The following is a 13,799-nucleotide window of genomic DNA, read 5'->3' as shown; positions in this document are numbered from 1 at the left end:
CCCCACAGTTCAAGACAGTTCAGTATTTTCAAGTGTTGCTGAAGGTTGACTTCTGACAGTGTAGGTGCTGCGATTGGTGGTTTTCTACGTTTTTAACTACTGCATTTCTAATCTGCAAAGTAACTAATGTGGTGTCATTTTTCCTGACAGGTATAGCTCTCAGTGCCCTCCCCATGTACCTGGGCGAGATCTCCCCAAAACATATTAGAGGCTTCATCGGCCAGTTCAACTCCATCCTCATCTGCTTAGGAGTGTTCACAGGACAAGTGCTGGGACTGCCTGAGCTGCTGGGTCAGGTCAGTGGTTCAGGAACACTATTGACTTCACTGGAGTCAAAGGTTGCTTTGGGGTTGTGCTTTGCTTCAGGTATTTAACCACTGGTCGGGAAGCGTTTAACATTTCCCATTTCAAACTGATGGTTGTTTCTAGTAGTTTAACCCAAACCAGTGTCACCATGTACTGTAGTTTTAGTGCCTAAACTAAACATGTTGTTATTGTGTGTACATCGTCTACACTCCTCTATTGAGTTTCTATCCGTAACAACAATGGTCCAGCTCAGGATAATGAGCTATGGAGCTGACTAGGGAATTAGGAAAGTAGGGCCCTGTTATCTCCCCCGATAACAACCAGACCACGTAATGGACTGATAACATCTGAGCTGAGTGAAGCACTTTAAAAGTTGTCACTCAGTCATTGATATGGCCACACACTTACAGTACATCCTGGCAATGTGTTGGCCCGGTCCCCTCACATAGCTGCAAAAAGAAGCACTGCACTCACTGCAAATAACAGCAAACCTAGTTGTTACTACTTCTTTTGTGTCTCTTCAATCTGGCTCTCTCTCATGTAGCAGAGAAATCGTAGGTGCCTTTTACATGTCTGTGCCCAGAGGCCCATTACCCTATAATCCTTCAAACATTTGGAGGAGACCATTATATTTCCAGACTGCTGGGGCAGGCCGCGGCATTTCTCATCAATCCGCAATCTTTTGTCCATCTACCAGAGTCTGGACACAGTTTTAGGACAATGCATGCAATTCTCCAGCACAGCCCAGGACATCTGTGGCGTCTTTAATCTCTTCTCAGGTACCCACAGTACCGATTCTGACAGCACTTTGGTTTCCCACCTTTTCAATTCTTGTGACCGTGGCGAGCGTCAGATCTGCCACATGAACTTATCGACCTCAGTAACTCTCATGTCAAGGACTTTCCACTAGTCAGTAGCGCTGATGAAGTCTCCTGGATGGATTTTTCAACTCTATTGCTACAATCCAACAGCTAATTTCATTTCAACTTGACATTCAGGAAGAAAGACAGACCTCTCCTCTCGCGTATAATGACTTCCCATCTCTTTTTTTTTTTTTATGGGTAAGTGCAGGCCAGCTGAGAACAACATGTCTTCCTCAGCCACTCGAGTAATTCAATCACATCTTTTGCACAGTATGTGGTTCTGGCTTTCCCTTTGTTTCAATAAGATATCACCAGGAATTCACATTCACATTCACACTTTGTTTACTCCGGAGGAAATGTTATCCACTTTCCCGCTCCTCACCTTAATTCCCACTGCACACAAGTTTAACCATGTTTACTCAGCCTACCGCTGAGGCACTTTCATGGCAACGATTCAGTTATCATTTGTACAATTGATTATTCATGTGCTAGATTTTCAGTTTATCTTTTACAGCTGAAAACAGACATTGGCCCGAGGCACATTTGTTTTAAAAGCCAAATTCTGTTGTGTAATGTGAAGAGAAAGCCAATCATATGATAGCTTTCTCCACTTTTGGCACGTTTTGGTTGATTTTAGCTCACTGCTTACTTTTTGAAACAACATTTAAAAGATGAAATTGCTTTACCAAAATTAAAGCATGCAATGACACCTTTTGGCAGTTGTGTCTGTTTGAGAACGTGTGAGAATCTGTGGCACAAATATGATTTTTATTTAAAGCTGACTTTTTGATTCTGCTCTTTTAAAGTTGTGTGTATTACTAACTCATACATTTTATTAGAGAACACTTCATTTAAATTGGACTGTGTTGTGGTGTGAAGTTAAGTACTTTTCTGCTTTTTAAAGGAGTACAACGTCGTTGTTGTTAAGTTATAATTTTAACGATCAAGTTTTATGTAATGTAATTAATGTTAAACTAACAATACAATAACGACAATATAACAGTATCTGCCTAACTGCTGCAAATGAAAGTCCTCTAAGAAGTTTAGTTTACTTACCTTATCCTTTAGGATGCTTATATCTTAAGCTAAATCTGGAAAAAGGTGGTATATAGTAGCTTCTGATTCGTGAAACAGATTACTGCTGACTGAAACACCTATTAATGTTTTGTCATAAACTTGAGCGTAGTGAAGTAAGAAAAAAAAACCTTCCATATGGACTAGTTCAGTTCTTCTGTGTGTGTGTGTGTGTGTGTGTGTGTATGGGGAGATTCAGATAAATGTGATCCACAGCTTTTGTGAGACTAGAGGGACTGTACAGCATCTGGACTTGCCTGTGTAAGTGTTTGCATATCATCAAAGCCTCAAACAGCTAGACTGCATCCATGTCCTGATTTGTGTGGAACTTACGCTTAGTGCAGTAACACGTAATATGCTCGTAAGTGCAACAAACATTTACTTTCATTTCAACAATGATGACTCTGGAGCAGCAAGCACATGTACTGTACACTGTAGTCCAGTGAATGAATGGACTACAGGTGGATGAATCCAGAACTACCGCAACCCTTTTAAAGGAAAACTGATTAGGAATAATGAATGGATGGCTGCCCCCTTTCTCAGCCACTTTACTTTAATAACTGAATATTTAATTAAAAGTAAAAAAAAAAATCTAACCACATTGTATTTAGACTTCACTTAATTTTTTCACTTTTCTCTGTGTGAAGTGAAGGATGACATCAATACTGTTTGCATTTGAACTGTGAATCCCCTCGGTCTTGCAGTTGCAGAGAATTTGACCGTTTTTTTTTTTTCCCAACGTCACTTTTCACCTACATTTACACAAGGATGTGGTATCTCAGCATCTAGCAAAGCAGACAGTCATTTTTGATTTCTAAGTATCGGTTTGTTCCATCCATCATTTCAAACTGCAGGACACTTTCATAAATATCATATGCACTTCTTTGTCTTCCTGTTATGTATTCATATCACTCCTGTGACATCCTTCAGGCGTGCCTGTTTCCTTAGTATTTGACAAGAGCTTTAGAGATACATGTGACATATCGGATGATTATGCCGCTGTGGTCTTTGCTGGCCTTTGGTTATGAGCCTCGAACAGGTTTCCTCTCAGTGGAGGCTTCTGTAAATGGAGGCTTCTCTAAGATGTCACTTGTTGGGTGCAAAATGGTGATAAGCTTTGACAAATGATAATTGCTCTAACCTTCATGCTCAGCCGCTGACCTTCGCCCACTGGGGAGACAAGTTTATTCCAGCATTACAGCAGGAACTTGCTTTTAGGCAGTCTGTCACTGAAATCCTCAGTGACACCGAATTCATCAGCATGCCTCAAACGCGGCCTGCACCAGCAAGGTTAGATTCAGTGGCCTTAATAGGTCCTTATCTGTATTATGTATCAATCAATCATTATCTGTCTAATGCTTCAGAAGGCCGACTGAATGTGCAAAACAATAATATGTGGGAATGATCACTGTAGTACAGTTGTCACTGGGCCACATTACAGAAACAACCAGAGTGGCGTGCTGTTCTAAATTACTATGATATCTGCCTGGAGCGTATGATTTGAGCTCTTTGCAGTTTAGCTGTACTGCACATATATACAGTACATAAGAAACAACCAACGCAAGAACAGGCTTTTGTACTTTATAAATACCTGGATATAAGGGGTTCTCAGTTCACACAGATTAAAATGAACTAGTCCATGTTCAGAGTTCACAATTTTCAACTTACAACTACACTAACAGTCAAAGAAAATGATCATTAATTGTTTTTGTTCACAGATCAATGAGAAAATCCAGGATATTGACTGACAGACGTTGTGTGCAAATAATTCAACAGTTCATTGTTGATTTTAGTATCTGTACGTGGATTGTTGAAAATACAATTCATTTAAAAAATGGCTGTTGTCGTTATGAAAGTTATCTCTAAAAAGCAGCGACGCCCCGTCACACAGTTAACAATAGCGTAAACAAAGCTAACGTCATGCTGTTTGCTGCGAGTTAAGAGCTGTATTCTCTTTATATTTGAAGTATTTCACAGTTTCGAGGTGGCAGTGTAAACAGCCAGTATTGACAAGCTGTGCAGTATTTCATCAGTGTCACTGATCAGACACACGATATCATGAAAAGAGACTTATAGAAGTCTGACTCTGCTGCTGCACAAACAAACTTTTATCCTACTACAACTCTGAGAAGATTATGCACTGTACAGAAGAAAGAGAAAGTTGAGAGGAGGTCAAATATATTTCGGTAATTGATTTAAGTGTTTAACGTGATCGATAGAAGGCGGAGGAAGAGGCATTGCTTCAACAATTTAAGACTGGGACAGCACACTGCAAGGTCTACCTGTCAGTTTGTCAGGTTGCCCTTGTGACAGAGTATCGGGAAAACAGGCTTATAGGCGAGGTGACAGTCATTACAAACAGCTACAGGCAGAGCTATGGTGGGCTTTTCTTCTGATCCTGGCAGATCTCCACCTATGGCTGAGTTACTGGTGACGTGATGTTTTTGCCAACAAAGATTTTCATTTTGGGAGAATTTAATACAGAAAGTGTGCTGTGTTTATCCTACATCTAGACACAATAGCCCACACAATAACAATTTTATCCCTCAGGTAATAGGGTGGGCTAATGGGACACACTAGACGCTAAAAGGGGAAGAATCTCCTTCACCCAACTCAGCAAAACACACTCCGTGCGAGTGCCATTGTTGTACTTTCAGGATTTGGGATGCCACATGCATTACTGAACTGATATAAATGTTTTGCTTAATTGTTCTCGCAGGAAATCCTAATGTTTCTTTCGGTAATACACCATGTAATCCTTCATGCATTAGTTTATCTCAACCAGCACTGAGTGACAGCCAATTAAATCGCTGCACTTACTGTGGAAATAAAGATTTGCAATCATCTGTTACTGCCTTAGCACAGATTACTATAGAGCGGATTCACTTTTTACTTGGAAAATGGTCTCGCCAAGTAAAGAAATACTACAAACAGCAGATATATCAGCGATGTGGTCCACCTTATACTACCAGAGTCTCTGTCCGAAAGCCAGAGAGAGGGGTTCGCAAAGTCCTTCATGAAATCTGTGTGTGAAATGTGTTTAATTATTTTCTTTTGTTCAGCTACAGGACGATAATTTTTACCCTACAGCCTCAGCATTCTCACATGAGATAACTGAATTGAACAAAACAAAACAAACCAATGGAATACAACCATCAACCATCTGTCTGCTTTGTTTAGTTTACTCCAGGTCATAGCTGAGCTTTCTGAGCTGTGATTTGTTTTATCACCAGAGATGATGGGTCAGGGAGACTGGTCCTGGCACACCCAGCGTGTTTCTGCACCCACAAATTATCATTCTTCAGCTTCAATTGTCAAGTCATATGTATTCCTTAAGGCAAAGTCACACCTATTAGATTAAAAATAACCAGTATGGAAGTGCAGTCAACATCAGCCACCTCATGTCAGAAATAAAGATAAAAAATGTTTATCCTATTTACATAAATGAGTCCAAATCATTAGATACAAATTCACACTGTTAGCAGTGTAGATATTTCTTTCATACAAAAAATCTCTCAAGGGCCTTAAATACATAATGTATTTTCTTTATCTTGAAACATCCAAGCAAAGGATTTTCAACTAAGTATTAAGTCCTATTCACTTTAATCACTTTAAATTTAACTAATAGTAAAATGTTTTCAGTCTACAACAAAAGAAAAGGAACTGGTCTCACTGTTCCAATACTTTTGGACGGGAGTATACTTTCATCATCTATCAAATTGCCAGATGGATCACAGTTGGTTTCCTTTTGTTGACTGTCTGGGGTTTTATCTCTATCTCTAATCTAGTTTTTTATTGTCAGCAGTCAATATAACTGGCTTCAGAAGAAAGTTTAAAAACATCATATACTGCAGATTATGATTTCCTGGAACTTGTGGCATAATAAAATGGGCACGTGAATGTTGCTTATTTTATGCTTAAATTGTCTCTTTAAGTCTGATAGTCTATGAACTCTTATTTACATTGATGCATTTCCCTTTTCCCACATTCCCCGGCTGTCATTGGGACGAGGGGCAGGTTACACCATGGACAGGTCATCAGGCTATGCAGGGCTGACACATAGAGACAGACAACCATTCACACTAACATTCACATCTATGGACAATTTAATATCGCCAGTTAGCCTAACATGCATGTCTTTGAGCTTTAGGAGGAAGGAGCAGTACCCAGAGAAAGGTCACGCAGACATACAGGAAGGCATCTGGCCGACCATGAGACATTTCTAATACATGAAGACATGTGTCTCTTAAAACCATGTGCTTGTTATTAAATACAATTTAAATTCAGAAAGTTTAAATGAAAGAATCCATGTCTCCACTTCATATGATCTACAACACAGTAACATCCATCTCTTCTGTCTAGCGTCTTAGTGCACGGTCTAACCCGCCTATGTCTGCAGCTTTGATGTAGTTCTGTTGTTGATGTTTTGAACTGCAGGAGTCCAGGTGGAACTACCTGTTTACCTTCCTGGCGCTGCCGGCAGTGTTGCAGATGTGTGTGCTGCCCTTCCTCCCAGAGAGTCCTCGCTACTTGCTGATGGAGAGGAGGGATGAGGCTGGAGCAGAGAGAGGTATCACATACACAACAGAAACACACGCCGCAAAAACTCACACTTAACCACAACTCTTTATAAATGCTGCAACATTTTCCAAGCAGCTTTTAGGAGCTGGTTGAACCTTTGCATAGTTTGAGTTGGGTTATATTACTAACATGTTATGTATGTATGAATGATTGTTCAGTGTTTTACTTCCTAAAAGGAAACCCTTAGCCAACAGCTAATGTGCTTTGCATCAATAAAAACACAACTGAATCACACGACAAACACAGGCAAATGGATTCTAGAGGCTGCGGTGCATCAAGTGTTTTGTGTAACAGAAAGCAAAGCTTGATTCTATTATTGTGTAACATAAAATGTCAAATGCCTACTATAAACATCATGGAACAATCAGTGATGTAAATAGAAACACAGTAAAATGGTAAAAGAAAAATATCATGGTGAAAAGATGCTCGGTTACCAGAATAAGTTGGTCATCATGATGCTGTGGCACAACATAATTATCACACAGTTTTACACATGAAGGAATATCCAATTGTCTCTCCCTGCTGCTAGAAAATATGGAACACTGCTCTTATTTAAAATCATGCTGGTGCTGTCTGTGTCAGTGGGGTGACATGAAATGAATGTTCATGCCACGGTGGTGGGGTTCGCAGCAGTGGCATTGTCCCCACGGGGGCAGCATATTGTATTTTCACTACAGGAGAACAGTGGGCTCCACTCAGTGTCAGCAAAGAACCATTGGTTTTCTTTATAATGGGCTCGCCAATATATTGTTAGATTTTAAAAACACGTAAGTGTGTGTTATTAAGTGTTATGATAAGTGATGTCTTATGAGTGGTGTGCCGCGAAGGTCGGACTTTATTTAAAAAAAAATAAAGAGTTTTATTCTCAGCATGGTAAAAAAGTAAATTTATGCTTTGTATTCATTGACTGAGAGCAGTTTTGTGATCACGCTGACAGCTTTTAGCATAAAAACGTATTTCGTCTTTACCCTCTGTAACCTTTAAATGGAAGGCAGGACCCCTGCAGATATACAACAAGAACAGACAGGGTGCAAGAGAACATGCTGTTTCTGTCTGACACTGGATGATGATAATAGCACACTACAGGGCCACCCCTCAAGATTTGTGTGCGTTGACAACAATTCCCCCAACCACAGGGCTGTACCATGAGCCAACAACATGGATCAGCAGCACTGTTCAGATTCATGCCAGCAAAATGTTGGATAGCAGTTGTAGAGATGGTGTGAGGGGAATTTGGGCAGGATGTCGTTTCACTCATCTCCTCCTGAAGTAGTTTTTCACAGCCAGTCATTGTCACTAGTCTCACATAAACAATACGACAGGAGGACACTTTTAACCATACTGACACCATGTAGCAACAGCAGTTAAATATATTCAGAATTCACAATAACAATAAAAGTAAATATGTTCACATATGGTTTTAAATTGTTAATATTAATTGATGATTAAGGATTCCTAGTATGGCCCTTCTTTCTTGTTTTTAGTGCCACTTAAAATGAAAGAAAAACAAACTTCTTGATTCCAATTTGCTGAACAGACTCAAGGTTGGAATTATTTATAGGACTCGAGCTGCTATAAACACGATGAGAAAATGAGCTAAAAATAAAAGCGCTCCATCAAGAGAGGTACAAGCGCCGTCCGTGAATTCTAATTATGACAACAAAGCGTGAACATTAACTGCACTGCACATGGAACAAAGTCATCATTCATTATTAAACAGCACTGACAAACTGTGGAGAACACCTTCCTAACATGCAAAACAACGTGCCTCATAATATTATCTGACATTTACAGTAACATCTGTTTACACCTCAGTGAACTACTTTCAAGCATCCTATACAGTTGACGGTATTTGGACAGTGATACAATTTTTATTTTATTTTTTTACTGTCATTACAAAGAGTTTTACGTGAAACAATCAAGATGTGCTTTGAAACTAATTGGTAAATTCTTGAAAAAAAGAAATTCACTGGTAAAATGTAGGAATATCAGAAAGCCTGTAAGATGACAGAAAACAACTGTGGGGGATAACAGAATCATCAGGTGAAGAAAAAACATTCACAGCAGTTACTTAGATCAAGAACATACTCCAGGAGGTCGGTGTATCTGTGTTTCAGCTAGAAACAGAGACTTCACCACCTTCTGAGTAAACACAGGCGGTTTGCTGCAGTATGTGTGGCCATGACAAGTCTCAAAGCAGGAAGAAATTTGGGTTTGCCAAAAAACAGAATCAACTTAGAATAGCAAGAAACGCTCCTAATCCAAACCTGACAATGTCAAGTCCAACAGAGTTTTCAGAGCAGGAACTGAGCGCAGCTGCAAGTAAGAAAGCTGTTGTCCTTAATCTTAAGCTGATTTGTTTTTGCTTTGGCAAATAAAGCAAACTTGTAATAACTTTGCCAAGATGACACCATTATTTGAATCACAAAAACAACATTTCTTTTAGTTCAGAGGAACTAGTGGGGACTCTTTGGAGCCAGATGTTTGTTAAACCCATGCAGAAGGAAGTTGTCCTTCTTCATCTAAAGCTCAGAAGCTGAGGGACTTGGTAAACTGTTATACAACTCTGAGTTCAGAAGAAACAAAAAAGGAAATTACATTTTACAAAGAACAGCCACAACCAAACCTTCAGAGAGTGCCTATCTCTAATGAATGGACATCATTATCAGTACATGTAAAAGCACCCCGTATTTGGAGTATTTCTGATCAAAGTCTCATCTAAGATCACATTGTTTCTACATGCTTCTTTAACACATGCAGTTTGAGCGTTCCCTTTGCTTCTTCGTGTGTCACAGCATCTTAAAATTTAACAAGATCCCACTGTAGTTACTCATATACAGTAAAGTCTCTGAAATTTTTAAATGTTGGTTGTGCGAAGGATTTAAATTCGCTGAGATTTCAGAGCGCAAACCTTAATAATTTCACACATGAATTGTTTTGATTGAAAACCTCTTGACTCTCAAGATTACATGTCTTTAAAGTGACAGTTACAACCAAAGATAAAAGCCAAGCTAGATGAAAGTCACTTTGATTAGAAGGCAGATGACGGATCGCTTTGAATTTGGCAAACAGCATTTGAAGAAGAAGAAAAAAAAGAGATGCTCTGGTCTCATGAGACAAAGACTTAACCCTTTGGGCAAGATTCGAAGAATGACAGAGAAACACCAGGCGCTGCTCAGAAGATGGCTACTACCATCACTATGATGAAGCATGGTGGTGGCTGCATGCATGTGTAACCAGATTACCTGTGTATCTTAAGCGAATGGTGTTGTGAATAATCTCCCTTGTCCTGCTGTTTTTTTTTTAAAGTTGCAAAGCATTTAAAGTTTTTTTTTTTTAAGTTGTAAATGGCACTCTATGTTTGCGAATGCAGCTTCGTGCTCCAGCACACGTGCAAATCAACGCTTCAAGATTCAAGACTCGAAAAACTTTATTAATCCCAGAGGGAAACTGGTTTGGCTTGTTACAAATTGCTTTCAACTCAACTCAGACAGAAAGAAAAGAAACCACAACAAGAAAGGATCCAAACCGACACAAGTACAGAATAACACCAATACAGAAAACTCAGTGTATATACAGAATGTGAAAGATGTGTGAAAATAGATCAACAGATATATGACAACAATTGTAAGGATCGATGGCCACAGGTAAACAGGACCTCCTGTGACATTCAGTGGAACTCTTAATGTTGATCAGTCTCCAGAAAGAGGGATTTTCCAGGATTGAGATGGGTTTGGACAACATCCCCCTCTCAGCTAAAACTTGTAGAGAGTCCAGCGCCACCCCTGATTCGTGGCTGAATCGTGTGTGTGTGTGTGGGGGGGGACTTTCCTTTTCTTCCCTGCATAGTGACAGCCCGTATGCATACTGGACAGTTGTGCATGCCCCAACATATGCATACACATGCAATCTTTATGATTTAAAAGACTGCACTATACCACCCTGGATGTCCTCATGTCTTTATGTGCTTCCTGCTCTATGAGGTCATTCCAATGTAGGAGTAGGATGGCACTCCCACACTGGAAGGACTTGCTTTCAGTCCCTTTTGGTGTGTAGCATTATCTGGTTTGGGGTCATGTCCTCAACCTGTACCTGCTCTCATAACACCAGGGATTTACCTTTACAGCAGGAAGGATTAAAGTGAGAAAAGAAATGACTTACACCCTCCAATTCCTTTCAGTCCATCACGCTCACATAACTCACTGAATTCTCTCTGCCCAAGGGCACGGGTGGAAATAGTAGAACTTATTCTGTGGTCAGACAATTTACATTTCAGCTGGTTTCAAGTTCCCTATGCAAAGAAGAAACAGGACATTTACATTGTTATTGGTGAACGATGCACAAGCCAGCATCTATGATGGTATGGGGGTTCATTATGCACAATAGCACAACATGAAGAGGACAATCAGTCACACCGAGTGTTTAAACAATTAAACTTTGTCAAAGCCAGTTCTTTTCAACCCTCAAGTTCTTTAATCTCAGCGTGATTGTTGTTTTTTCTGTTCATTTATCCTTTTTATGTGTGGATTTATTCAACACTGTGTTCACATGTGTTTTTGTGTGTCAGCCTTCCAGAGGTTTTTGGGGAAGACAGATGTGTCCCAGGAGCTGGAAGAGGTCCACGCAGAGGCACGGGCTCAGGAAAACCTACACACTGTCTCTGTGTTACAGCTGCTGAGGAACCCAGCTGTTCGCTGGCAGCTCATCACCATCATCATCACCATGGCCTGCTATCAGCTCTGTGGCCTCAACGCTGTAAGCTGCAGTTGTTTTCAGATAAAAAAAGCACATATGATGATTAACCTGGTAATGCTGCGCAAGTAAAGAACAACTTGACATTATTTCAATTCCACAAAAAACACCTTAACAAGCTTAAATTACCCGGTTATGCTATTACTATTGAAAAAGGTTTCAAGGTTTTTGAAGAATACAATCACAGAATGGTCAAAAGCATTTCTACTTTCTATTCAGGATAATAAATACTAACTACTATTTGAGCCCAGTTTAGCATTTAGAAGACTGATAGATGATAAAGCTTTTAAAATTGTGATCGATATGAATTCATTTACATACATTTTCATGTGTAGAAGACAGGAATGTCATTTAGATCACTCTGGAGGCCTTTATTGTGATTGTCACATAGTATATGCTCACCCATCGCAATGAGAGAGGAGCAGTCAGATAGTTCCAGCATTTCTGTCTGAGAGTTACACATGTTGTGATTTTTCAGCAGCTTATTATGCTGCTTTAAAACTCTGCTGATGTAGACTTGGCAGCTGAGAAATATTCCTGCAGTCAGTGCCACAGTGTCAGTGCTTCAGGCTGTCAGAACCTGTAATTTCTGACAGTTGTGTACACGTTTTGTATTGTTATGGTTATCTGTCAAAGTTGTCCAGTGGTAATAAGAGTGCAGGACACGGGTTAGAGGAAAGTATGCAGAGAAAAATGACCAAAAATTCAGAGTAGCAACCAAACATCTGTTTTTTAAAGTAGTAAATCTAAACATTTAACACAATTCACTTTGATGTCAGTTTGATTATGTATGGCTCATGGTTTGTAAAAGTTCAGAACGACCGATTCAGCTTCATGAAATCCTCGTATTTACTGGAACTGGATCCTAATTCAGGATGTGTTCAGGCACAGTTCTACTGTGTAAGTCATCCGTGTTTCAGCAGAGCTCAGAGCCCAAAGCACAATCACTGGAGTCATGTGTGTAACATGGAAGAAAGTAGACCTGAATATTAAAAACAAGGCTCTGCCCCTCGTTTAGACGCAGCGTTACCCCCTGCTGTGTCCAAAGTAAACAGCTGACATAAATACACCCTTAGCTAACAACATTAGCTTCTCTCTAATGGAACCTGCTCTTCGTGAAATTGTGTGGTTTTCATGCAGATTAGTGTCTAAGACCAATGAAATGGGCAGAAATTTGAAATGAAATAAAACGTAAATGTATTTTCTCACAGATCTGGTACTACACTAATGGGATCCTTCGGGAAGCGGGGTTTCCTGATAACATTCTCCCCTACATCACACTCAGCACCGGGATTATAGAGACTTTGGCTGCCATTGTCTCGGTAAGTATTGCTTCTTTAAATCTCAAACTCAAACATGTCTGGTTCTAGGCAAATGCGTATATCTATAAATGCAGATTTCATGTATTTTTGACATTAAATGCATCTTTATGGTATTTGAACTGTTTTCTTTCAAGGCCAGATTTTGTTTTTCCTTTTGGCCTTGTTATAGTACAGTAACTCCATAAAACTGGTAGCTCTATTATTTAGATTTGTAATGGACTATTTACAGTGCTACAAATTATCATTAAAAAGAGGCTTTACAACTTCAAAAGATCCTCAACATTGCTACAACTTGTATATTCACTCAGTCTAAAAGATGTATTTGAGACTGACAAAAGAAAAAAAAGAAAACATCATATGCACAAAACATGGTTATAGTGCCTACATACACATCCAGAACAACATTAGCATTTATTTTTTAATCATCTTTCAGGCAGTCTAACAAATATATACTTATACTTATAATTGCCTTTTGGTATCCACTAGCCATTCAGAGAAAATAATGATCTGTCTCTTTAACTGCCACATTTTGTTCACCATATCGTCTCTAACGTTGTCTACCTGCTATCTGTGATGCTGGGCAGGTAGTGTACAGTGAGTTCAGCACAACATTATCACTAAAAAAAGAGACTTCTGAGTTTGTCCATATATCCAGAAGGTGAGCAGTGTTCATGCTTTGTGCTCTGCTGCTGCTGTTTTGCTGTTTTTCGGAGTGAGTCTGCTGCAGCCAGGAAAAACAATGTTGGACCGCAAGAGTTCCCTGAGACTCGTCATTTCATTTCATTTCAAGTGTGAAATTTGAATGGACAATTCAAGAACGGGTTTCTGTAATACCAGAAAATGTAAAAGAAAAACGATTGGGTGCACTTCCACATGCACCACAGAGTGAAATGTACCAAAA

At 39.6% G+C, this 13,799-nt stretch overlaps 1 protein-coding gene across 2 annotated transcripts in view; it reads left to right on the top strand.

Annotated features, from left to right (window-relative positions):
- The window catches only part of slc2a9l2 (solute carrier family 2 member 9, like 2), a 63,693-nt gene that overhangs the window by 13,917 nt on the left and 35,977 nt on the right, over positions 1-13,799 (top strand). For both annotated transcript variants that reach the window (XM_026349990.1, XM_026349989.1), the window contains exons 6-9: positions 151-296; positions 6,681-6,813; positions 11,392-11,579; positions 12,788-12,898. In XM_026349990.1, coding sequence (XP_026205775.1) covers positions 151-296; positions 6,681-6,813; positions 11,392-11,579; positions 12,788-12,898 — 578 coding nt within the window. The remainder of the gene's footprint in view (positions 1-150; positions 297-6,680; positions 6,814-11,391; positions 11,580-12,787; positions 12,899-13,799) is intronic.

Source organism: Anabas testudineus, chromosome 5, assembly GCF_900324465.2.
Source record: "Anabas testudineus chromosome 5, fAnaTes1.2, whole genome shotgun sequence".
Taxonomy (NCBI): Eukaryota; Metazoa; Chordata; class Actinopteri; order Anabantiformes; family Anabantidae; genus Anabas; species Anabas testudineus.
Note: the sequence above shows the minus strand (reverse complement) of the source record. Positions and strands in the feature narration are given on the sequence as shown.